General features: G+C 38.9%; 1 protein-coding gene across 4 annotated transcripts in view; it reads left to right on the top strand.

Moving 5' to 3' along the window:
• Nucleotides 1–26823, top strand: part of RAD18 (RAD18 E3 ubiquitin protein ligase) — a 79990-nt gene that overhangs the window by 46944 nt on the left and 6223 nt on the right. For 3 of the 4 annotated variants that reach the window (XM_084901968.1, XM_084901970.1, XM_084901971.1), the window contains 3 exons: nucleotides 5230–5379; nucleotides 8798–8972; nucleotides 25267–25329. In XM_084901968.1, coding sequence (XP_084758094.1) covers nucleotides 5230–5379; nucleotides 8798–8972; nucleotides 25267–25329 — 388 coding nt within the window. The remainder of the gene's footprint in view (nucleotides 1–5229; nucleotides 5380–8797; nucleotides 8973–25266; nucleotides 25330–26823) is intronic. The other variant, XM_084901969.1, reaches the window with a different exon arrangement.

Raw genomic sequence — 26823 nt, 5'->3', positions numbered from 1 at the left:
TGACCGGAATTGAACCTGGGACCTTTCAATCCGCAGGCCAATGCTCTATCCACTGAGCCAAACCGGTTTCTGCCGTATGCCATATTTTTAAAAAGGGCAAAGATTTAAACAGATCCTTCAGCAAACGAGATACTCAAACACCAAATAACCACAAAAGAATATATGGTTGGTTTTACTAGTCATTAGTTTTTAGGAAAATATAAATTAAAATGACAATGAAATAATGCTATAATACTACACACTTATTTTAATTGAAAGAGGACAATACTAAGTGCTGACAGGATGTATAGCAAATGGAACTCTCATACATTGCTGGTGATAATGCAAAATGATACATTCACTTAGGTAAACGGTTTAGCAGTTTGTTATAAAGTCAAAACATATACCTATCATACATTCTATTCCTAGTTATTTACCTAATACAAATGAAAGCATATGTCTATACAGATTTTTACAATCATATTTATTGAGATATAATTTACAAAAAAATTATCAGTTGTAAATGAACAGTTTGAGTATTATAGACAAATGTTATAGCAGTTTATTCATATTATCCTAAAATGAAAACAACCTACATGTTCATAAACACTGGTACATCCATATAAAAGAATTAACCCCTTATACATGGATGTATCTCAGAAACATTATGCTAAGAGAAAACCAAATTAAAATGGAGAATACTGAATGATTCCACTTATATAAAGTCTAGAGAAGGCAAAACTATAGAACAGAGCAGTTTGGTACTGCCAGGGGCTGTGGGTGGGAAGAAAAGAGGACTGGTTACAAAGGGTCATGAAGAACTCTTTGGGTGATTTAAATCTTTGGTTTTGTGATTGTGTGGGGAGTTACATGACCATACATTTTTTAAAAAACACATTGTGTTCTCTTAAAATTGATTAATTTTTGTGTAAAGTATTTCTCAAGTCTGATTTTTAAAATATAGTGAGAAGAATGGCATTCTTTTCTATTTTATGCAGATCTCCATAATGTCTTGCTTAATAAAAGACATCTCAATTCTGATACTAGCTTCTGCATTTAAACTGTCATCCTGTGTTATTTCGCTTAAAGTATATGAAAAATATCCAGTCTGTGAGATAGGTTATTGAAAAGAGGAAGAGTGTTTCAATAAATGTTTTAGAAAACTTGGATATTCTTTGATACTACACTAAGATACGGCAGTGTTATTTCAGAAATGTTAATTACAATAGAATTTGAAAATATATTAATGAAGTTTTTGTACTTTAATTACATTAAAATCCTCTTGTCAGGCACTTTTTGATGTGAATTTATAACATCATTTGTTGGTTATTTGGAAAATATTGTTTTATTGAGGTCCAGATGTTTGCATATTTTCTTTATATATTATAATACTAAAAAATAGCATTCCTCGCCCAGCTGGTGTGGCTTAGTGGTTGAGTATTGACTGATGCACCAAAAGGTTGCTGCTTCAATTCCCAGTCAGGGCGCATGCCCAGGCTCAATCTCCCATGAGGGGTGTGTAGGAGGCAGCTAATAGATGTTCTTTCTCATCGATGTTCTCTCTCATCAATGTTTCCCTTTCTCTCTCTAAAAAATTAAAAACATTTTTAAAACATAGCATTCCTTAATATCACTATTCATCAGCAAAGTATTGGTTAACTGGCAAGTTCACAGTGATGGATGCAACAGTATCTCTTTGGTGTCACTGCTGGAGAGGGGGTGAGCCTGTCCAGTCTTGGAAGAGCTTGGTTTGGTCTTGTCCACCCCTGGTTTGCAGGCAGACCCAGAAACATCCGGCTGTAAAAGCTGGTCTAAAAAAAGAGTAATTAAGGTGGTCAGAGAGTGAAGGGCTTGACTTGGCACTAGAAAGATTGTGGTATTTCAACTTGAAGAGGCAGAAAGGGTGGTATGATTCAGGTATTAAAAATCCTGAATTTGATTTGGTTGAATGTGGGCTTACTCATCCGTTCCCACAACTATCTGAGCCATTTAAGACTTTTAAGAGGTAAATGCAGGGCATCTAACCAGCAGAATGGAGATTTAAAACTCGATAAAGTACTCCTTGCCAAATGGCAGAACTTCTAAAATGAGGTGAAGGATGAGTTTGAACAGGTTTATTAGTCACTAGAGGCCCGGTGCCTGAAATTTGCGCACTGGGGGCAGAGGGCGTCCCTCAGACCAGCCTGTGCCCTCTTACAGTCCACGAGCCCTCGGGGAATGTCCGACTGACAGCTTAGGCCCCTTCGGCAGTCAGACATCCTTAGTGCTGCCGTGGAGGCAGGAGGCTCCCGCCACTGCCACTGCGCAGGCCAGCTGTGATCCTGGCTTCTGGTTGAGTGGTGCTCCCCCTGTGGGAGCACACTGATCACCAGGGGCAGCTCCTGCATTGAGCATCTGCCCTCTGGTGGTCAGTGCGCATTATAGCAACCAGTCAGTCCACCATTTGATTGATTTGCATATTAAACTTTTATTACATAGAATAGTCTCTTGGCATTTTTCTTTTTTCCTTTTTTTGATTACAATATTATATTAGTTTCAGATGTACAACCTAGTGATTCAACATTTATATATCTTATGAAATTGTTTTTTGAGCAGTGATTATTGGACTTCTTGGGCCAAAGCCAGAGCAGTGGCTGCCATTTACTTTTTGGTTTCCTGCCTAGGTGTAGGAGTAATTAGATTTTAAAAAGAAAATATCTTTTAATCCTGGGATTTTATTGCTTCAGAAGATAAAGTCATTAAGCCTCCTAGGCTGTTAATGAGATTACTTTAGCAAGTTTCTTGTGTAATTCTTAAACCACAATCCAGAGCTACACAATGGAGTGGAAAACGGCCTACACCTATTCTAAATAAATTCCAGAGACCCCATGGTGCTGTTTCCCTACAAAAACTGCCATGATGTGAGCCCATTTGTATTTTTTATTCTGGGGAGGTGAAGAAGTACAAAATAATTATCCTTAAATGCATAGAGTTAAATAGGACTTGAAAGATCACCTACCCTGTTTCCCCGAAATTAAGACAGTGTCTTATATTAATTTTTGCTCCCAAAGATGCACTAGGTCTTATTTTCAGGGGATGTCTTATTTTTCCATGAAGAAGAATACGGTACACATTTATTGTTAAATGAAAATAAAGGAAATTTATTACCTGTATATGGTACGGTAGTACGGTAGTTGTCGACACAAATCAGACAAACTGTGAATCCTACAGTATCAAGAATTTACTCCTTTATTCAATGACAATCATGTCATCATTTTCTGGAACATCATCATAACAATCCAATTCCTGAACTTCCTGGTGAATTTCTTGTGACTCCATTTCTTTCAGAATCAGTGGACCAAATCTCTCACGTTTAGCAATAGCACTGTCTTTAAATGAGTACTTATTGTCAAAGTAACCTGCTCGCAGTGCATTTGCAATGCAACTGTCAGTGATTTTCTCCCATGAATTCTTCACCCAAGTCACAACTTCTTGCAGTTTAGGTTTCACAAAGTTTCCACGCTGATTTCTCTCCATTCTATTTTCACTGGTCAGGGCGGCCCTAGCGACCAGTTTATGGTAAATTAATTTTCATTCTGAGACAGAGCCTGGGGGAGCCTTATTTTCGGGGGGATGCCTTATATTTCACTCAGAAGGAAACCTGTAAGTAGGTCTTATTTTCGGAGGATGTTTTATTTTCGGGGAAACACGGTAGCTTGTAATCTTAGGATCTCACCTGTTTCTAAAAAGCTAGTTTTCCAGTAACCTTTATGGCCAACTTATATTTCTTTTGCTGAAATTTTAATCAGTATCTTATTTAAAACTTACCAGATACTTTATAACCCAGCACCTTGGTTTTAGTTGGAGTTTTCATACAGATACAATACACATAAATGTATTAAAATTAGAAGCAGTCTCTCCCTAGTGGCTAATAATAGTACATTTATTGATCGGGATATTAAAGTAAATGTGCAAATGGAGGTAAACCTGGCTCCTTCTACAGTGAGGAGGTAAGTCATTTGAGCCTTCCTCACCCGGGATTTTGCTTGTGTAGACAAGAATTTTCCATTGCCGTCAGTTACCTCCTTTGCCAGAGCCGTAGCACAGCTCAGACAGGGAATGGCTGGAATCGGAAGGGTAGCCCTAGGAAATGCAGTTTCCCCTACACCCAGGTGTTCTTAGTATTTGCTTGAGGGAAATACAGGTTACTGTATGCAACAGTTTCAAAACTTTGTTTTAAAAGAATCTTTTGCAGTATGATTATTTCTGAAATGAATTTTTTCAAAATATGACATTTTGAATCATGGCTTCAAGTGTTTATAGATGCTAGATAAGTAAAGTGCAGTCTCAGCTATTTGAACCACGGTTCAGATCACAAATAATCCTCAAGTCACACACTAACAATGACTGGTTACTCTTTATTGAGTAAATTAACTCATATTATTAATGATGACCTAGAGGTCAGGCTTAAATTCTTTTCAGAGGTGTAACGAGGTAGATTGGTGGAGGGAATGTCTTAGATTGCTCAAAGGGTTCTGATAGGAAATGGGCAAGAAATGTGAAGGGAAAGAAAAGGGACTTAAAGTGGATATTATTTGTTTTTATTACCCAACTTTCCTAGCGGCTTCTGGTTTTATATTTAATTAATATTCACCTTAGTATTCTTTTGTGTCTTTGAAATTAGAATGGTGTCTTAGAAATTAGAAGGTGCCTTTTGGATATATTTAAGAAAGCATGCTCTGGCCGGTGTTTATTGGTGGTTAGAGCATCAGCTCATGGACCTAAGGGTCATGGATTCAACTCCTGGTCAAGGACATGCACCTGGGTTGCAGGTTTGATCACCGATCCCCGTCAGGGCTAGTGTGGGATGCAACAAATCAATGTTTCTCTCTACTCCCCCTCCCCCTCCTCCAATGCACTCTTTAAAAATCAAAGGGAAAAGTATCCTCCAGTGAGGATCAACAACAACAACAAAAAAGCAGTATCTTTCATGTTGTATCAAAAGCCTTTCTGGAGTATTGGGTTTGGGAAGAAAGCTACAGTAGCGAACTAAGACTGTCATGTTTCCGTGTTTGTAGCTGAGGAAGGAGATAGTTAGGAAAGGCTTCCACAGTCTCCAGCACCTTGTATTGTTGTGCTTGCCAGCTTTTTCATTTATTGCAAGTGATTCCCAAGAGAGCTATTCTTGAGCGAGCTTGTACACTTCTTGATGGTTATAGATGTATAACTTTTATAGTCCTTGCTTTGCTGAGAGAATCTTTTTAATTTCAGGTAAAAAACATCAGAGTGAATTTCAGCTTCTGGTGGATCAGGCCAAAAAAGGATATAAGAAAACTGTTGAAATGTCAAAAAAGGATACAAGAAAACTGTTGAAATGTCAAAAAGATGAACCTACAAAAATGCTATTCCCTGTATGCCTGGGTAAGAGACTTTAATTAAAAACAAATAATGTTGAGTTTCACTATTCATTTTAATATAAAAAGAAAATTAAGCCAAAGGAAATTACTTTGTACTTAATAGATATTTGACATGGGGAAAGGTATTTTAGACTTAAAGCAGTTGTTGAATATCAACTAGGTTTATAGCTCTGGGAAAAATGACTGGGAGGATGATCTGAGATACAGTTTCTAAAAGCTTCCTTTGCCCTGGCTGGTGGTTCAGTGGTTAGAGCGTCGGCCTGTGCACCAACATGTCTTGGGTTTTGATTCCTGATCAAGGGCACCTACCTGAGTTGCAGATTCGAACCCTAGCCCCGTTCCTGACGAGTGGGGAGGGCAACCAAGCTCTCACATTGATGTTTCTCTCTCTCTCCCTTCCATTCTCTAAAATATCTAAATATGATTATTGGCCTTTTGTTTGTTAAAGTCCTTTGCCCATTTTTTAATTGGGTTGTTTGGTGTGTTTTTGTTTTTGTTTTTCTCATTCTTGAGTTTTAGGAGTTCTTTATACTGGATATTAATGCTTTATTATATATGTGATTTGCAAATGTTTGTAAGCATTGCATGTAGTCTTTTTGCTTAATAGTATCTTTTGATGTATCTAGGTACTTGATTTTGAAGAATTTAATTTATTAAATATTTTTATTGCCTATACTTTTGGTGTTCTGTCCATGAAATTGTTGTCAAATCAGTGTCATGAAGATATTCTTTTATGCTTTTTCCTAAGAGTTTTATCTTTTACATTTAGGTTTTGATCCATTTTGAGTTAATAGAGTTCAACTCATTCTTTCAGATGTAGATAATTGTTTTCTGAGCACCATTTGTTAAAAAGACTGTCCTTTCCCATTGAATACTCTGACTTGTTGAAAATCAGTTGATCATATATGTGAGGGTTTATTTCTGTAATCTCTGTTCTATTGATCTATATCTGTCATTATGCTAGCAGTATACTTTTTAAATTATTGTAGCTTTGTAATAAATTTTGAAATTGATATGAGTTCTACAGCTTTCTTATTCATTTCTTATTCAAGGTTATTTTGAGTCCCTTGAGATTTCATGTGAATTTTAAGTTGGATTTTTCTGTTTGTAAAAATTGCTATAGGGTTTGCATTGAAACTAGAGATTGCTTTGGTTAGTTTTGACATCTTAACAATACTATCTTTCAATCATAAATGCAGGATAATCTTTCATTTATGTATCTCTTCTTAATTCAACAATGTTTTGTGTTTTCAGTATGCAAGTCTTTTACCTTCTTAGTTAGACTTATTTGTAAGTAATTTATTTGTCCTAAATTCTGGTGTCTTTTATAGGTTGCTGCCTGACTATATACCTCATAGTCTTGGTGAACAACTTGGATTTGTTCATGTGGTTGTTGAAGGATAGATAGTCTTAGGAAGTGCTTGAGCTCCTGAGAAAATCTGGCTTATTATCTCAGATTTGGAGAATAATTTTGTTTATTGGTTGAATCTCTTTGAAAGCGATCGATTGCTTGTACTCAGGGGTTACGTATTATACAGGGTGGGGCAAAAGTAGGTTTATAGTAAGTATGCAAAAATTTATTCTTGTATTATTTCTTTATTGTATTCTCCATACGAACAACTGTAAACCTACTTTGCCCTATCTATATGTGTACCGCACTTAAACATTGCTGTCTCTGGGGTTCACAAATGAGTGCTACTGGTAGGTTGCTATGCATGAATGCAAAGGTCTGAGAGAGGTGGGGAGTGAGAGAGAGAGGAAGACAGAATTATAGACTGACTGAAAGGCTGCGCTTTGGATGGCATCACATAACTGCATGTACTGTGTAATTTTCTCTCTTTAGAATAAACTTGCTCATTGCTGCACCAGTATATGTTTAAAAAGATGTGTGTTCTGTCAAGTAAAACCTTCCTTTATTTTGTTGCGTGCCTTTAGGGAAGTGGGATGTTGGAGCTTCATATTTTGTGGCTCTAATTTGGAGTCCTCGGGCATCTATGGACAGATTTGAAGGACTTTCAAAGCCCACAAATTGTTGCATGATGTTTGTCCCCAAGAGGGAATTTATCTGATAGAAGCTTATTAAACAGGGGAAGAAGTAAGAGGAGATTGTAACACAGGTGCAAAAATAAAAGATAGTTTTCAGTTGAATAGGATTCTGTTCCCTGGTTTGCCAGTGTGATTGCGTTCTCCTGGCCAGTTGAGTGACAGGATTGCCTGGATTACTGGGTGATTGATTCCTCTTCACACGATCTTGGTATTTCTTTACAAGGGGCTATCCTGGTTAGCTTCTTTCTCTTTCTTTCCCCAGATGAACATTAGATGGTAATGACTAGACCTACTGAAGGTCAGACAATTTCAGGAGCTTAGTTTTAGAAACTGCACTCTTGTGATATATGATGTTCTCAAGTATAACAAAAACTTATATAATAATTTCTGGAAAAATCCTGACTGTATGGACTTTGAAAGGTTGTGGGTTTTTTTGGGGGAAGAATTTATCTTATTCTCTTTCCATAATTTTCTCCTTTTAATAAAATCATGGCAGTTCTTTGTAGTGTGCTTTGTGAAAGGCCGCTTGCCCCTAATGCGCCCTGGAGGAGTAATGAGCGAAAGCTCTGCTCTCTGTGAACTCAGGCAAGGGCTTCACTCGGCTTGCGCTTGAAGCATAGTGCTGCCTCCTGTCCCGAACCTAAAAGGGCACAAATGAAAGCCCAGCGGAGTTCTGAAACAGGCTGTGAGGGAGAGGCCGGAGCGCTGAAGAATTCGTCACTGGCGTTATTTTCTGCACTCACATTTGTAGATATCTCGTTACTAGCATACCTACTGGTGCCAGTTTTGCAAACCTTGTGTCTCTATCTGCCATAAGAGACCTCGGAAATTGAGATTATTACAAGAGATGTGCATAAAAATGTGATAAAATATTTCTTTTGATCGAAAGTATCGGATCAAACAAAAATACTGTATATGTCTGATTAGTTTTTCTTTTCCATGGTGAGTATTAGATTCATTGTAACAGATTTAGTTAAATGTCAGTGACAAATATTGTGATTGTTTTATTACTTGAGTCTTTTATTCTTTTTTGTTATGCTTCTTATGTTTACCAGTGTTTTCTGGTTTGTAAATATGCTGGAATTCTTTAGTAATATTGTAAATAGAAGCTGCATTAGAATCACAAAGTTCTCCCCACTCCTGGTTCAAATTTTGTTTTTAAATTAATTTGGTAATACATGGTGTGGACAGTATAATTAGATGGCACCATTGTAGTGTTGATTCTGATTCTCTGACTGTCATTATACTTTTTGAGTCAATGTTAAATAAACTTGTATTTTACTAAATACAAATAACAATAATAAGTTTCTGGAAATAATTTTGCAGAGGTTGCAGATTTTTAAGGTACTCTTAACTGTTTTCTGTTTTCATTTTAGATCAGGAAGATAATAAAATGAAATTACCAGATATGGCCTTAGTAATAAACCACTTCCCTCAGCCAAAGCTGGGCTCCCCAGGGATATGTGAGCCCGACGGACCTGATGATTCTTCCAGCTGTACTGATATCGAAGAAGACGCTCTTTCTTCATCCGAATCAGATACGTTCAATAGGTAAGAAACTCGTAGTCGTTATTTTAAACGTCTATTTCCTGTGCTAAGATAGGCACACATAATTAGAAATAACTTTGAGGCATAATGCAGTTCCTCCGTCACCTTTCACTGCGGGGTAACTTCAAAGTGACAGCGAGGCAGTGCGTGGGAGAGGATGGGCAGCAACCCTAGGGGGGTTTTGTTTTCTACTTGTAGCCCTTATAACCCCATTTTTCCTAGAGTTGGATAGAAAGTATGATAGGAAATGAAACTTTTGTCAAGACAATGAGTGAAGAAGGTAAAGATACCCACACTAGAAAATAGTCATGACCAGAAGGCCAGTGCACAGAGAGTAAAACAAAAAAGTAGAATCAATAGGGAAACTTCAAAAATGAGAGATTGGAGGGAAGTCATTTTCCAGATGATTTTTAAAATCATTAGCCCTAGCCGGTTTGGCTTAGTGGATAGAGCATCGTCCTGAGGACCAAAGGGTCCCAGGTTTGATTCCAGCCAAGACTCGTAACTTGATTGCAGACTTCCTCCCCGGCCCGGGCCTTGGCTTTAGACGGGTCTTTTAGAGCAGGTCTTGGTTAGGATTGTGTAAGCCTAGTAATTCAGAATTGATGGATACAGCAAGATGAGGATTTTGAGATGAGGGGTTCATAAACTCCTGTGGGTATGTCCTTTGATGCTTTCTCTTGAAAAGCTTCTGGATCTTTCAGGAAGCTTTTGTCTTAACAATTAGCTTCCTGACAAGAGTGTCCTGGATTAGTAGTTATATTGATGAAACAGTGGATGGTAAAGTCTTGCTATTGTAGACACATAGCTATTCGAGTGTTAAGAGTGCTACATGTATTATGTCATTCAGTCCATAGGCAGACCCCACTTAGAAAGTAGAAATAAAGAGTTGTATAAGTTGCATATATGTGTCAATACAAGGATTTGAACCCAGGTCTAGTTCTATTTTGAACCTCAGAGCAAATTTGTTCTCCTGACAGATAACGATGCTATGGCCAACCTGCCTTGCTCTTAACATTCTTTTTTTTTTTTTTTTTTAAATATATTTTATTGATTTTGTACAGAGAGGAAGGGAGAGATAGAGAGTTAGAAACATCGATGAGAGAGAGTCATCGATCAGCTGCCTCTTGCACACCCCCTATTGGGGATCTGCCCACAACCAAGTTATATGCCTTTGACCAGAATCGAACCCGGGACCCTTCAGTCTCCAAGCCGACGCTCTATCCATTGAGCCAAACCGGTCCCAGCGCTCTTAACATTCTTGAAAGAGTAGAAAAGTACAGTTCTTTAAATGGTTTTGTTTCCTGAGACAAGGATTGGGTGGACATGGTTAATTTGGAAAGTGAAGGAACCACTGTAGGGCGTGAGGGTGTGTTGCAGGAACAGGAAGATAGCATTTAAGGGGGCCGTGTTATTAAACCAGATATCACTGTGAGCAACTGGAGTTTAATTCTCCTGGGAACTGGGAGCTGACTTGACACACACCTGAATCACCCCACGCAAGGGTCAAAGGGCAGAGGAGTCAGTTATTTGGTTGGGGCTGCTCTCTGCTGCCTCCGACCTTCCATGCTGGCAACAGAGCCAACTAGCAGCAAGAGGACAGCTCAGACAAAGGCACTGACAGTTGGAAGTCAGGCCTGCTACACTGAGGGGTAAGGGCACCCAAAGGACCTGCCACGGCAGTGATTCCAGCTGAGGATGGGAAAATGGTTTGGGTTTGCATATGCTTTATTAATACAAATGGGTTGCTATAGGCTTTTGCCTGTATCTCTAGCCCAAGAGAATGCAGGGTATGTGCTGGCATCCCAGAGCTCTTGCACCTCTGTGTGCCTGCCAGGAAGGGAAAAGTAAGGATTCTAGGGCTGATGAAGAAGTGCTAGCTGAGCAGATGTCAGGGAGGGGGCAGAGGAGAAAAGGACAGATTACCTGAGGCAAATGGCTCCAAAAACTGATGGAAGGAAATGTGCTTGTTGATGAGAAATGATTTAGTTTTAAGTCTTGTGTGATGACAAACCAAAATGTGAAATAATTCATCATCAAACTGAAGTTTATCGACACACTAAATGAAAATATCTTGGCTTTGGGCAAAAAGTCACAAGCATAGAACTACCGTAGTTCTTTGGTTGTCAGTAATGTGTTTTTATCATCCTGCTTTGTTTCTCCTTCCCAGAGATAAGAGCACTATTGAGGGGCTTTGTGCATGTGGACATCCTCTCCCACTTCTGGAGTTACTCTGTTGGGTATGGCAGATAGGCCTGCTGCTTTTGTTTGTTTTGGTTTTTTGTTTGTTTGGTTGGTCTTTTGTTTTTTGTTTTGAAAGTCTTAAGTACCTTATAAATGGGTGAGTTTTAACCCTCCTTGGATATAATTTTTAAAAGGCCAGCTCTGCCCTGGTTGTGACTAATATGTCAGACATTAGTCTGGGGTGGGATGTTAACAATGGAAGAAACTCGGTACAGGGCATATGGGTACTTTCTGGAGTATCTGCCCTTTCTCTGTATTTTTATTTTATTTTAAAATAGAAACTTCATTTCAAAATATATATTACAACAGCTTTTTATTTTAAAAGGGATATTATTGTGAAATTATTTAAAGAATTTACTGAATGTTGGAAAATCAAAGTCATCAAAATGTTATTTTCGGAAGTGGTAAATTGGGTACTGTTTCTGGGTTGTAGTAAGTTTAGTTACTAAATATTCTTTTTTTCCTTTCACTTAATATTAGATGTTACATTTAGTCACATAGATTAATTAATAAACCCTGTTTTAATGCATTCTATAAAGTCTATTATCATCTATATTAAAATTTAATCCAAAATGTAGCATGAGGGAAGAATTATATTTTCTTCCCTATTGTCTTATTTCTTTTAAATCAGTTTGGGGTTTTTTTGCTAATGTTTTAACTTCATAGAATGATTTCACCTCAGAGGATGTGACCCAGTCTTTGCATTTCATCATAAGAATTTACAATGTGCCTCATCCTTGTCAGTTAGCATGTTTTTATTAGTGAATTTATACTTGCAAAAGTGATCCTCCAAGAACAAGGTGAAAGTACAGATAGTTTTATCTTTCTCCAGAACTCATTGCCAAAGGATATTTGCTGTTAATAAGGTTTTATTTTACTCGTAGGCAGTTCCTGTTGGCACCTTCGGGTTTATTTTTTTTATTGTGCCGTATGCTGGGTAATCTGATTATCTTTACAATAGCTTTTTGTTATTTTATAATTCTTGGTTTTTCTACTCTGAGTCAATCCTAAGTGGCAAATATTTTTATTTTACCAAGTTAGCGAACTGCTCTGATGTAAAAGGTCCTCTGTACAATTACTCTGAGCCCTTCAATTTTCTGTGTCAGGAAATAATTTTAAAATTTCACTGGGTTATTACTTGTGTATCTAAAGTGCTTTGTAGAATTTAGTAGTTCCTTTCAGGGTCCACTCTTACAAATGATACCTTCTTGTCGTAGCTCATAGCCATGTCTGACCGTCACTCAAAGTATGATGGTTAGAGTTTTGACTGGCATGACATGGTAATACTTGGTTAAGGTTGAGTTTTTTAAAGTAGGTTTTCCTTTTTTAGTTTTCAGACATTTTGTAAACTACATAGGAATTCTTGTTCCATATGCTTCTGCACATATTTGGCTTGATTCATGAAACAGATATAATCTTGACTGATTCAGAATTCAATTCTTCAATTTAAAAAAATGGAATAGGCAAGAGTCTATTTTTCAAAATGCTTTGAGAAGAATAAGTAGGAGACCTTGAAGTAACTACTAGTTCCTTCTAAATGTTAGACATAAAATCAATAATTATTTTGTATCAACACTCCCAGACCCCCAAATGTAGGCAGCCAGTTAAGAGCTTTCTATAGTTTTTTGTTTTTAAAAAGGCCAAAACCAGAATTCTTTTGACTTTGTTTAGGAGAATGAAATAGAAATGACATATAGTTGATATATCATGCTATTGGGATTTTGTATTTTAATCAGTTGATCAAGTTTATAATTTGTTATAGTTACCTCGGAAGTTAAAATTAGAGCTTTTTTCCTGCCTTCTCACTTTGTACTCCTTTGCTTTTAAATCAGAGGAACAGATGTTCTGAGGTCTCTTTGGAGACCTTTAGAACCCGAGAAAGGATGTTAGGATACAAACATTTTCAAGGAAGTCACTAAATATAGTAACTTCATATCACAGGTAAGAAAATGGAGGCCTAGAGACACGATGTGTCATTCAGTGAATACAGTTGAAAGCAATACATTTCAGCCCAGGGCTTTCCTCATTGCAATGTGAGCTACATCAGAATGCTTGTATCAGGCTCCATTGCTTCCTTTATTAGCAGTAGTTCATTTTATTTTTTTAATTATCTTTCTTGTTGAAAGTATTACAGATGTCCCCCTCCCCCACCCCCACCCCAATTGACCCATCTACCCACTGGAGTTATTCAAAATATCAATTAGACATGGAATTGCCATATGTTCTGGTTTCCCTGAGGTAGCTGGTTTCCATTTCTTGTCTTGACATCATTAGCCACAGCTCCCTGTGGAACGCTCCAGAGCGCCTGGGTGTAGATGGTAGATTTTACGGTTGCCTTACTGGAAGGACATTCAATGTTAGTTTGCACATCTTCTCTGGTCTCTTCACTCCCGCACAGATGGTCAAGTTCTGGAACATGGGTACATTAGATCACCGACTGCTTACTTCTATTGATTTTACCACATAACGTAGTGCAAGCTGTTCTTGGGCCTGAGAGAGAATCAAGTATTAAAGCGTGATGGGCCTCAAAGGCTTGTTATTTTTTTAATTAATTTTGTAGAAGTCAGTTGTCGAACCCTTTAAGATTTCATTAATGTGTGTGCTTAAATATGCTTCTGTTGCTCTAGATGATTACATTTTATTAGCTATTTGTAACCTGTGTAGGTAATAAAACAAGTAAAAAATTAAAAATATGTATCAGAACATGAAAAGTTGGGGTAAATATAGTTTGGGAGGGATAATTATTTTTCATACCCTAGACCATTTAGTGAAGTACTTCATTACTGTGGAAACTGAGTCACAGGGAGGCTCAATGTCCACTGCCTAACATCCAGCAATATAAGGTGGTTTTAAAGTTCTTGAACAGATGGTGAGACCTAAGTTTTTTGGTCTAAATTTTGACTTAATACTGGGTTTCTGTGGCCAGTTTTGGTGGCCAGCACCACATTTGCAGAGCTGAATGTGCACGCATAGATGATATAGAAGTTGCTGGCTGTGCAGAAGACATACCAAGCTCAGCATGAGCTTCATGCCCAGCTTCTTGATCCCTGATATCAAAGAAAACAATATTCAAATGAAAGTTTCTTAAGTGGTTCAGGGCATTTCCATCACCAAGAGGTTTCTTGTCTTTTAATTTGTTTCTCATTATGGGACTACATGTTTGTAACCTGTTAATAGGATCTTGTTATCTTTTAGTATTTGGATTTTATTTGTACCAATCATTTGTACTGCTGACAGTCTAAGACAAAATGAAGCATCATGATTTTGTCCTCCTGCCCATTTAACTTGAGAACTTGATTCAGTATCTAGTTCTAGCTGTGACAATTTATCCTATCTAATAAAAAAGTAATATGCAAATTGATTGTCACTCTAACACAAGATGGCCACCCCCATGTGGTCAAAGATGGCTGCCCCCATGAACACACAAGATGGCCACCACAAGATGGCTGGCAGGGGAGGGCAGTTGGAAGGAACCAGGTCTGCAAGGGAGGACAGTTGGGGGTTACCAGGCCTGTAGGGGAGGATAGGTTGGGGGGACCAAGCCTTCAGGGAAGGGCAGTTGGTGGCAACCAGGCCTGCAGGAGAGGGCAGTTGGGGGCGATCGGGCCTGTAGGGGAGGACAGGTTAGGGGGGGACCAGGCCTGCAGGGGAGGGCAGTTGGGGACAACCAGGCCTGCAGGGGAGAGCAGTTGAGGAGTGACCAGGCCTTCAGGGGAGGACAGTTAGGGGCAACCAGACTGGCAGGCGAATGGTTGGGAGGCAGCTGTCCTGGATTGTGAGAGGGATGTCTCTCACAATCTAAACAGGCAGTCAGATATCCTTCTAGGATTCTAAGCTTGGAGAGGGTGCAGGCTGGGCTGAGGGACACCCCTCTCTCATGCATAAATTTTGTGCATCGGGCCTCTAGTTAAAAATAATTTTTCCTTATGTTATACTCTCAGATTTGGTAATCTTCTTTTGTTTCTCAAATGTGCCCATTAATCTTAAACATAAATGTTTAATTATATCTCAAAATTGAATTTTTCCAGAGAACCAAGACTTGAGTGTTTGGAGTCACCTAGCGTCCTTTTATTTCTCTTTCTTAAAAACAAAACAAAACAAAACAAAACAAAACAAAACAAAACAAAACCCCAGCACACAGTACTAACCAATGGACACAAGACACTGGGGGTGGATGGGATGAGGGCATGAGACAAGGGGTAGGGGAGACTGGTGGAAGATCATTGTGGGGAGGGGGGGGAGGAGCTATATGTACTACTATGTGTAATACTTTAAACAATAAAATAAAATTTAAAAATAAATGAAGAAAGAAAGAATTTAAAATGATTGGCCTAAAAGATGTGCTTCTCTTTTTTACAGTGTTTTCAAACCCTTTTTCTTGGTCCATAGAAAATGATAGTATTTGTGTGTCACAATGAAATGATGCTGGAGGCCAGAGGTGCATGCCGAGGGAGACCAGTTAGGTCTTTGTGATGGTCCATTCCAGGGGTTATGGTGGAGTGGGTCAGGATAATAATAGAGAAGAGAGACATGGGGGAGGGGGAAGGGATTGAGGATATATTTTGGAAGTAGGATTGGCAGAATTTGCAGATGGTTTGGCTATGATGTGCAAGGAAAAGGTCAACTTCAAGAATGAGTTTTAAAGCTTCGGCTTTAGCAATTGGGTGAATGGTGGTGCTGCTTACTAGTAAGGTGAGGGATTGAGAAGGTCATTAGAAAGTTTGGCCAGGGGTTGGGGTTAGGTCGTGTAGGTAATCAAGGATTTGTTTGGGGTTATGAGGTAACCAAGTAGCAGTGTCAAACATGGAGGTGGAGGGGAGGTAAGGGGAGAAAGTAGGGCCAGAGCTATTCGCTAAAGGCAGGGTGCTGGCAGAGATCGTGTAGCATGAGCGTGTAGAAGAGGGAAGGGCATCTAGGACCCTACCTCTCTTCCTCCAACACTTAAGGAATAAACTACTGGAGAATGAGGGAAAATGGGACATTGCCATATCATGGAAGCGAACAGAAAAAAACAGGTGAAGAGGTCAAATAAGATAAGGCTAAAGAAGGGACTGTAGATTTCTGCAACAAACAGGTCATAGCAGGTGTGGTCCTGAGTGGGTTTGGGGTAGAAGACTTACTAGTGCCAATTGAGGGGGAAATGTTAAGGGAGAAAGGAGAAACGACAACTACTGACAACTCTGAGTAACTTTTTCTGTGAAGGATGGTGGTGATTAAGTCCGTATCTGGAGGGATTCAGGGAAATAAGGGCGGAATTAGATGGGGAAAGTGATTAGATGGGGAGCTAATTGAATGAGTGAAGTCCTGAGGAGGCATCAAGTGTATCAAATGGAAGAATTGGCCTTTGCTAAGAGCAGGCTTGACTCTTCCCTAGTAATGGCAAGGAAGACAAAGGAGTTAGTAGAGTGCAGGTGGGAGGTCTAAGGCAGGCTGCCTTTGTTTTCTTAATGTGTTTTCTTAAGGCCTGACTCCCAGCTGAGAGGAGGCAATTTGAGAAGGTCTTTTTGAGAGTGGGAAACAGAACATGCCAGATGAGTCTTGAAGGATCATCTGGTAGTGAGAGTTGCCTGTTTGAGATTTGCCATCAAGAATTGTAAATGAGATTAGTCTGTAGATGAAGTCAGATAAATAGATGCTTAGGTTTTTTTCCCCAATGTGTTGCTGGTGTACAGCTAGAATAGGTAGTTAATTGGGGTTAGCTGGGGTTCCTACATTGATTACAGGGGTACTAGAAATATGATTTTGGATTGCAGCCAGTATTAAGATTAAAATGTAATAGATGCTTGCTTTGGAATAATTTTTTTTCTTGTCAACTGAGAAAATTTTCAATATGTAGCTTTAAAAAATGTTTAAGTTTTAGATATAACAGTAAAATGTTTGACAGTGAAAAAGACATGCTAATAATTCTCCTTTATAGCAGTTTAATAAAACTTTAAAAAAACATTCAAGAATAGATATTCTTTTTGTGCACCTAGAGACTGAGAAGGAAGGACCCCCCCAACCCAATAGAAAAATGGGCAAAAGTCATGAAAGAGAAATGTAAATTAATTCCTTTTTTCATCTATTGAGATTGGCAAAAACCTTAACATTTGAAATATGCTGTAGCATAAGCCGTGAAACACTCTCATTTATTGCTGGTTGGAGTGCGACCTTAATAATCCCTAAGGAGGGCAATGTGATGAGATCAGCCGGAAGTACTATTGTTTTGTCTTTTACCCAGTATTCTGATGAATTTTGTTGTACAGATACACCTGCACTGCACACATACAGAAATGACCTATATCCAGGGCTGTTCACTGAATTTATAAGAGCGAAAGTGTGGAAACTACTCAAGCTGTCATTTTTAGGGGCTAGTTGATTAAACTACAGTATACGCACACCATGAAATGCTATTAAATTATTAAAAGAGGGAAATTTCTATGCACTTACATGGAGCGATTTTTAGCATCCTATCAGGTATATAATAAAAGGCCAATATGCAAATCGACCAGGGGGCAGACACCCCGCACAGGAGCTGCCCCCTGGTGGTTAGTGCGCTCCCACAGGGAGAGCGCCTCTCCGCCAGAAGCCGGGCCCATGGCTGGTGAGTGCAGCGTTGGAGGTGGGAGCCTCTCCCACTTTCGTGGCAGCGCTCAGGATGTCCCACTGCCAGCTTTGGAGTGGGCCTAAGTCATCAGTCAGACATCCCCTGGGGGCTCCTGGACTGTGAGAGGGCACAGGCCGAGCTGAGGGAACCCCCTGCTCCTACTCCCCAACCAGAGGGAACGAGTTTCATGCACTGGGCCTCTCGTTTATAAGTGAAAAGAACAAAATTCAGAATAGCATAGTCTTTTTTTTTTTTTTCTTCTTCCTAAAAGCGGAGGAATGACATATACTTATATGTTTACTTTTGCATAAAAACACTGGAAGAATAAGCGAATTCACTTGTTGCTTACTTGTTGGAGACTGGGGGAAATGGTTGAAGAAGTGAAAGTTCTTAATATACATTTTTTAAAATATATCTTTATTGATTTTAGAAAGGAAGGGAGAGAGAAAGAATGATGAGAATCATTGATCCACTGCTTCTTGCACACTGACACCCCCCACCTCCCACCCCCGCCCCTGCACTCCCCATGGAGCCTGCAATCCGGGCATGTGCCTTGATTGGGAATGGAGCCATGAGCTCCTGGTTTATAGGTTGATGCTCAACCACTGAGCCACAACAGCCAGGTTCAGTGTAGGTACATCTTTTTATGTCATTTTGATTTTGAACCATGTAAATGTATTAATCTACTTTATATAAAAAAGAGCTGATTTAAACTTTTGGAAATCATCACTATCTTCACCAATGTCATTGTTATAAATTGGTTAATAAAGTTTGCTGATGCAAGCAGAAAAGTGAGACAAATATATTAGTGTGGTTTACAACTTTATAATTGCTTTTCAAAGATTGACAATTATACTCGGTTTTTACTGTTAAGAATGTGACATTTAATGAATTTAATGTTGTTACAAACCCTTTTTCTATTAATACACACTCTTGTTTTGTATTTTATTATACCCTTTTGTCTGGGAACATTTATGAACTTCAAATTACTTCTGAAAGCTAAATGGTTCATCTTGTTTCGGGTGGTAAATTTTGTTGGTTGAAATTTTTTAGAGAAAATGTGGGAACATGTAATAGTTCTTCCATATCTTTCGATCTTTTAAAATGGTATTTTGGATGAATGGGACATTGTTCTGAGGGGATGTATCTTCCCCTAAGATACTGTGACATCAAATCCATGAAATGGTCTGTGTCCATGAGATCCAAGTACCTCAAGTCATCTTTGCTCCACTGTTCAGCTCAGCATAGCTTTGTGCTTGTTTGTGGAATTCATTTCCCTGGACTACAGTTTCCTCATTGATAAAATACGACGATAGTTTTGTGTTGTCGTTTTTGTTTTTTTCCTATCAGGGTAAGTCTAAAAGGCAAATGAGATGATCATATATTGGTAATGAATAGAATATAAACTAAGTTGGTTTTCTGTTTCATCTCTTTTTGAGGACTTAGTATGTATTACTTGATAAATAAGTTCTTGTATTATATTTTTCTCGTATTTGAAGATTTTTTCTTTTTAAAAAAAAAATACATTTTATTGATTTTTTTCAGAGAGGAGGAGAGAGGGATAGAGAGCTAGAAATGTCGATGAGAGAGAAACATCGACCAGCTGCCTCTTGCACACCTCCTACCGGGGATGTGCCTGCAATCAATGTACATGCCCTTGACCGGAATCGAACCTGGGACCTTTCAGTCCTCAGACCGACGCTCCACCACTGAGCCAAACCGGTTTCGGCTGAAGATTTTTTCATTTATCTTTTCTTAGATCTAGTGGAGAGCAGGGAAGTGCTTAGCCTTGCTTTATTCATGAACCTTGTTGATGTTGTCTGACAGACCTCACTGGTGAATTCATAGGAGAAAGTGGTACTCTTAACTCTGCAGATTAATAGCATTTTCTGCTTCCACTACTTGAAGCAACATGGTGTAATAGAAAGAAGATGAGCTTTGCATTCACTTCCCTGTTTGTTTGTTTTTTTTAAATTTTGGCATACAAGCTTTTGCTTATCCTGCAGAACAGATTACTAAAAAAAAGGAGGAGGTGAGGAAGGATCCGTGGTAGCTAGCAGCATTTAAGTACTGTTGTCCGGTGGACGTTATGTGAACCCCACCGAGCCTCCAGGAAGCTGTCCCAAAGGAGCTTTTTTTTTTAAGTTGAGTATCCTCAACCACGTTCAAATTCATGCCACAGTTACGAGAATAGTGTGTGTGGTGGTGGGTGGGGGGAGAGTAACTACCAGATAACAGGAAATTTTCACTTGTAAGTAATCTTCAATCCACAGGATTTTTATAGCAGATGCTTGCATTTTTCCTACCCCGCAGTACCCTGTGTACCTGCCATGCTGGATAAATAACAGGTTCTGATGAATTTGCACCCTGGCGCCATAGAAACAGTGGAAATCAAAGATTAAAATAGAGCTCACTAGTGACCAGGTTTCCTAGGCCAGAATGAAGCTTAGTGCTGAGGCAGTTATTCAGGTAATTCAGACCCAAATGGGTTTTCTGAAAATGGAGCTGACATTTATTGAACACTTATTATGTGCTGAGCTGTTTCGTGAACATTCTGTGTTCTATTGACTAATCCTAAAAGTGTCCCTGTAAAATACATGGGCTATTATCCTGGCTTTATAGGTAAGGCTGTTAGAAGGTGAAATAACTTGTCCAGGGTTATTCAGTTAGTGACAGATACAGTGCTGAAACCTTAACTTTGACGGTAGAGCTTTGCTTTCACCCTCTGGATAGTATTACCAGCCATACCTTTGCCAGGGGAATTGGGCATATAACTTTTCCTCTTTGTTGGTAAAATCTTGACTAGTGGAATGAAATGAGATGTCACAAAAATATTTCCCTTCCTTTGCTTGATAAGATGTGCTACACTTTTGGTCAGAATGACAAAAGTAAAACATTTTAGGAAGACGAATGAGGTCAAAAACCAACCAATCAACTAACCAACAAAACCAGTGTAGCTTATGCTTCTGAAGCCTTGAGCTGCAAATAAGGTCTAAATGGTATGAAATATTAAGTATGGTGGAATTAGGAGACTCTTCCTGAACAGAGGTTGGTAATTTTATAGACTTCAGAATTCATATTTATTTTTGCCAATGAGTCTTTCTCACATGTATTTAATCTGTATAATAATATCCACTGTAGCTAGGGAGCACGATATGAACACCCTTCCATAGGTACCAGACCTCATGTCCATCCAGCTTCTTAAATCCTGGTCTGCAGAATGTTCCAAACCAAAAGAGAGAAGCTCAGTATACTCTGAAAACATTCCCTGTCCAAGAATTTAAAGCTACAGCTGTGCGGGTTTGTGATGCTCTGACCTAGATTGACCATAGTGAGTATTTTCTCCTGTGGAGGACTTTTTAGATGTCTTGTAAGTATATTAAAGGAATTGTTCTCTCTAATGTATATTAAAGTTACTAAGGCTTCAAAAATATTAATTACTTTTGTTTACAAGGAAGAGATCTGAGAGTGATAATTTTAGTGCCACTGACTGTTATGCCCCATAGTCTAAGTCTCTGTAAAATCATGTTTAATTTCAGGAATGTAGCTTTTGAGTGGAAAGAATATAAGTACACAACTTTAAAAAGAACGTGACAGTTCTGTTTGGTATTTCAATTGTATTAGTATCGATGCTTCATTTCTCAGCAGTTACTAGAATTAGAGCAGCTGATGCAGGGGATAATCCTGAAACTTTATTTTTGGTAAAGTTAAAACTTTCCAGAACTTTATCATTCACTTTCTTGGTTTGGTTGTCAGTCAGGTTAGTGGCGAACTGGAGGAGAAGGAATGGTGATATGAATCGAGGCGCTGCGTAGTCTGGGTGGTCCATGGCATTCAAGTCTCAGGAAGAAGAGGTTACAGGCAACTAATGAGATGTGCTTTTTGTCAGCCTCCTGTGCCATCTGTTTTCACTGAGGTGGCATAGCAAAAACCTCTTAGATTATGTCACTAATGTACCGCAAATATTTTCCTTTAACAATCCAGTGATTTGTACTGGAGATTGGAAAGCTACTAGGCAAATTGGTCACAGATTACTAAGTTAGTTGACAGGGTTGGCCATTCTGCTTACTTAGCTAGAATAGTAGGGATGCTTTGTAACCTTCCTGTTTGGAAAAAATAAAAAATTGCATCGTGCGTTTGGGGGAATCAGCCAGAAGCTGACTTGATTATTTCTCTAGCTGTGTGACACCTACCACCCCTGCTCCCAGTTCTCCTAAGTCATGGGTTCTCAGCAGGAGCAGTTTTGTCCCCTGGGGGTAGAAGTTGGAGATGGCCCAAATATCTTACTCCTTTTATGTATAAAGCACAGTATAGCCGAAACTGGTTTGGCTCAGTGGATAGAGCGTTGGTCTGAGGACTGAAAGGTCCCAGGTTCGATTCCGGTCAAGGGCATGTACATTGGTTGCGGGCACATCCCCTGTGTGGGGTGTGCAGGAGGCAGCTGGTCGATGTATCTCTCTCATCGATGTTTCTAGCTCTCTATCCTTCTCCCTTCCTTTCTGTGAAAAATTAATAAAATATAAGTATATTTTAAAAAGCACAGTATATACCCAATGCATAAGTAGATATATGTTGTATTTGTGGCGTTAAAATTTCATGGAGTGGTAATTAGAAAAAATGTCTAAAAAGGTAAGTTATGTGGGGGAAATAATTGAAAAGCACTGCTATTGCTCTAGCCCCGTGATTTCAACCTTTTTCATCTCATGGCATACATAAACTAATTAATAAAACTGCAGCACACCAAAAAATATATCTTTTGCCAGTCTAACAAAAAAAGTGTGTATAATTTTGATTCATTCACATTGAATAGCTATTGTTATGTTGGATATTGCCATTTTTTGTTTGTTTGTTTGGCAATCTAAGGGAAAAGAGGTCAGTGTCCCTGACTAAATAATCAGATATTGGGTAATTTAACAATTTTTGTGGGGCACAGGCTGAAAACCACTGCTCTATCTAGATAAAGAATGGATGAGGGCATCCATATAACTTGAATAGAGAGAGGGAACAAAACAGTTACATTAAAAGAACTAGGTTGGAGTAATTATCACCACGGTAAGGAATAACAAAGCTTGGGATCAGAAGGTGTTAGACGGCCTCCGTGGGAATGGGGTGGCAGTGGATCTAAGCCCTCCCCAGTGAGTGGCTGTCTGAGTCTGTCTCTCAGGAAAATAATAAAGTTGGTAAACTCTGCCTTTGATCTTCTTAAAGCCTCCTGCTAATAAAAACTCCATTTAGCTAGCTGTTTAATGGAAAAGCTTGTTATGAGCCAGTTTTCACGAAGGTGAAAATGACTGGTGATAAATTAATGTGTTATTATTTTCAGGGGCACTTGCATTTGAGCAGTGGGCCCTCCTCAGTGTGAGAAAGTAGGAGCGGCTTAGGTACTCTGACAGGCCTGCCTGTGGTTCCCACAGGGGCCTGAAGGAATGACTGCACTGGGTCTGCAGAAGCACATGCCCAGCAAGTATCACTTATAGTAAAGAGTGCCTCACAAACGCATGCATAACTCTTTTAAAAAGGTGTGCAGGGGCATATATAATGAATAAAATATAAACAAAAAGTATTACATAATATATAATGCTTCATTATTATTACCTATTTTGTCAAGCCACCCATGCTAAAAGCTGCTACCTATGAGAATCCTTTTTCTGAAAAGCCGGAGAACTATGGAGCTAGCTCTGTCGGAGGGTCACCAGACCTGAGGTGCAGGGGGAATCACATAGGCCATTACATAGCACAGGGACCGCAGTCTGAGGGGGCTTGCAGAGAGCTCCTTGAGAGTTTGGGGGATTTGGCAGAAATTCCGTGAGTAAAACATTTGCTACAGAAATTACTGTTTTTGCTTCAAAGTGATTGTCAGAAGTAGTTGAGAATGGTTCATTGGAACTTTAAATCTATATTTTTTAAATTCGTTGGTCTACTAGAGTCTCATTAGAAATAGGATTGACACTAGCATTTCCAAATCTGTTGTTTCTTACCTGAGAATGAGCCTCTTACTCTAGCCTTTTCCATCCTGTGGTAGTGACTGCTTCTTCTGAGTTGTCCCATACAGTGACTCTGATATTCTATGTCTTTGGATGTCTAAAGAAATGCTTTTTAGATTAATTGTTGTACATGTCCTTTTTAAAAAAAATATTTATTTGGTAGGGATTTATTTGGGTAAGAACAAGATGCTAAAGTCTTAAACAGTTGTGTGTGTGTTTTTTTTAAATATATTTTATTGATTCTTTACAGAGAGGAAGGGAAAGGGACAGAAAATCAGAAACATCAACAATGAGAGAGAAACATCGATCAGCCGCCTTCCGCACACTCCCCATTGAGGATGTGCCCACAACTAAGGCACATGACCTTGACTGGAATAGAACCTGGGACCCTTCAGTCCGCAGGCCGACGCTCTATCCACTGAGCCAACTCAATTTAACAGATATAATGAAATAAATGCATGAGCCCTGGTTGGTGTGGCTCAGTTGGTTGGGCATTGTCCCATGTACCAAAGGTCACTGGTTTGATTCCTGGTCAGGGACATGCCTGGGTAGTGGGCTCAGTCCGCAGTAGGGGGCGTGCAGGAGGCAGCCAATCATTTCTCTCTCCCTCCCTTTCTAAAATCAGTAAAAACATGTTTTTAAAAAGAAATAATACATGCCCTCTATAATTTTCTTTACTCTGCACAGATAGGCCAGAAATACATAGTATTTTAAGCCAGGTTACATTATAACAAATTCCATTATTAGTACTATTAAAATTAATTTAGTTTTACTTTGTTTACAGAGGGAGTAAAAGCCACGTCAGAACTTAGTATTTCTTGTGAATCTCATGACTACAGTGCAGTTTCTAAGACACAGTTTGAGCCCTGACTGGGTGGCTTAATTGATTGAAGCATCATCCCATATACCAAGAAGGTTGTGGGTCAATTCCTGGTCAGGGACCGTACCTAGGTTTTAGGTTCTATCCTTGTCAAATACAGGAGGCAACTGATGGATTTTTTTTTTTTTTTTTCTCAAAACAACAACAACAAAAACAATATGATTTGATCTTGGGTTGCCATAGGAAATTGAAAAGGCCTTTGACTATATTCCATTTGAATCCAGGTTTTATGTTGAGAGATTTATTTAAGCTTTTGTATGTTTTTCATTATTATTGCTAACTTATAAAGGTTTCTTTAAAAAGTAACTTCAATATTTAAAGCACATAATTGGATGAATTTTGACATGTATATATATGTATACAGTTATGAAACCATCACCACAATCAGGATGGTGAACCTTGCCCTCATTCCCAAAGTTTCCTTTGCCAGCATGTAACCCCTCCTTGTCCATCCTGTGCCCCTTATAGGTAAACACAGGTCTGCCTGCCGGTTTGCTTTCTGTCACTATAGATTAGTTTGCCTTTTTTTTTTTTTAGAATTTTATATAAATAGAACCATACGGTCTTTTTATTGTCTGGCAATATTGACACATATCCTTTTAGTTCCAGTTCGGACATCATTAGAGATATTCTTGAAGAGGAGGAAGCCTGGGAAGCATCACATAAGTGAGTTCTCGTAATTATTAAGTGTCCGTTTTGACCTGAGAAACTATAATTCTGCACAACTGATTTTCAAACAAAAGAATGTTTGTGCTCTCTGATTTAAGAAAGTAATCATTCATACACACACCTCCAGGTAAAGATTTCTAGTTTATTGCTTGTTTCTATATATTTCTGCTTATAAGTGGAATCCCAGTGTAATAATTCTGAATATTTGTCAGGAGTTGTTTTTCTGAAGAAAAATTGTTCCAATAGTTGATTATAATTTGGCCTTAAGCACTGGCTCGAGTCTTTAGAAATTTCTAATCCTTTTCTAGATGTTCCTAGCCATAAGATGTGTTTAGTGTAGAATAAATGCACTTTTACTTCCCCTATACCACTTATGAATCAGTCTGGGAAATGAGACTTTGGGGTGGGGGTGGGGGATTATTCCAGTTCCTGCTGGTAGGTAAGCAGGAAAGAAACAGGGACAAAAAACAATACATTTTCATTAATCTCCACCTACAGGAGTGACCTGTAGTATAGCAGGGAAAATACACAATAATTTCATGATCACATACCTCCCACAGGCCATTAGAATTGCTAGCAGCATTCCACTGGGCCTGCGATCACTTCTTTGTCTTGTTCTTCACAAGGATTATTTGAAAACTCAGCTTTTTTCAGCGGCTCCCCCCTCCTCCCCACCTCCGCCAGCTGAAGACCTGGTTTTTTATAGAGAAAGCCAAAGCCATTATAGTGGGATCTTCATCTTTCCAAACATATAAATCTGCCTGCATTTGTGCAGATTTAATCCTCATTTCCTCTTTTTATAATAAAGGGATGTCCTAACGCATATTGGAGGCTAATTCCTCCCACATACAACTCTCTTGTCAGGAACTTCGCTGTGTCCCTTCTCTCAAAGGCAACTTTTCCTTCTCATCTGTAATTTTTTGTTGGGTTTCCTGTGTGCTCAAATCCTTCCCATCCTAAAACCAGCCAGCCACACAGCAGCAGACAAAATACCTTACTCAGCCTCTCATCTCAGTCATTCTCATCCTTCAGCTGCTATTGCATCTCTCCTTCCTTTCCTAATAGATTATCTCTACTTGCAGTCTCCGTTTCCTTATTTCCCACTTACTTGTTCTTCAACATATTCAGCCAGTCCCATCATTCTGACATAGCTTTCACTCAGGCCATTGAAGACTGCCCTGTTGCTAAATCCAGAGCACATTTTTAGGCCTTATCTCTCTTGATTTATTAACAGTGTTTGATACTATTGACTTCTTCACCTTTCTTTTTTTAAAATATATTTTTATTGATTTCAGAGAAGAAGAGAGAGGGAGAGAGAGATAGAAACATCAATGATGAGAGAGAATCATTGATCGGCTGCCTCCTGCATGCTCCCCACTGGGGATCAAGCCCACAACCTGGGCATGTGCCCCTGACCGGAATCGAACCCGGGACCCTTCAGTCCACAGGCTGATCCTCTATCCACAGAGCCAAACCAGCTAGGGCTTCTTC

Source organism: Pipistrellus hanaki, assembly GCF_964339955.1.
Source record: "Pipistrellus hanaki genome assembly, chromosome: 13".
Taxonomy (NCBI): Eukaryota; Metazoa; Chordata; class Mammalia; order Chiroptera; family Vespertilionidae; genus Pipistrellus; species Pipistrellus hanaki.
Note: the sequence above shows the minus strand (reverse complement) of the source record. Positions and strands in the feature narration are given on the sequence as shown.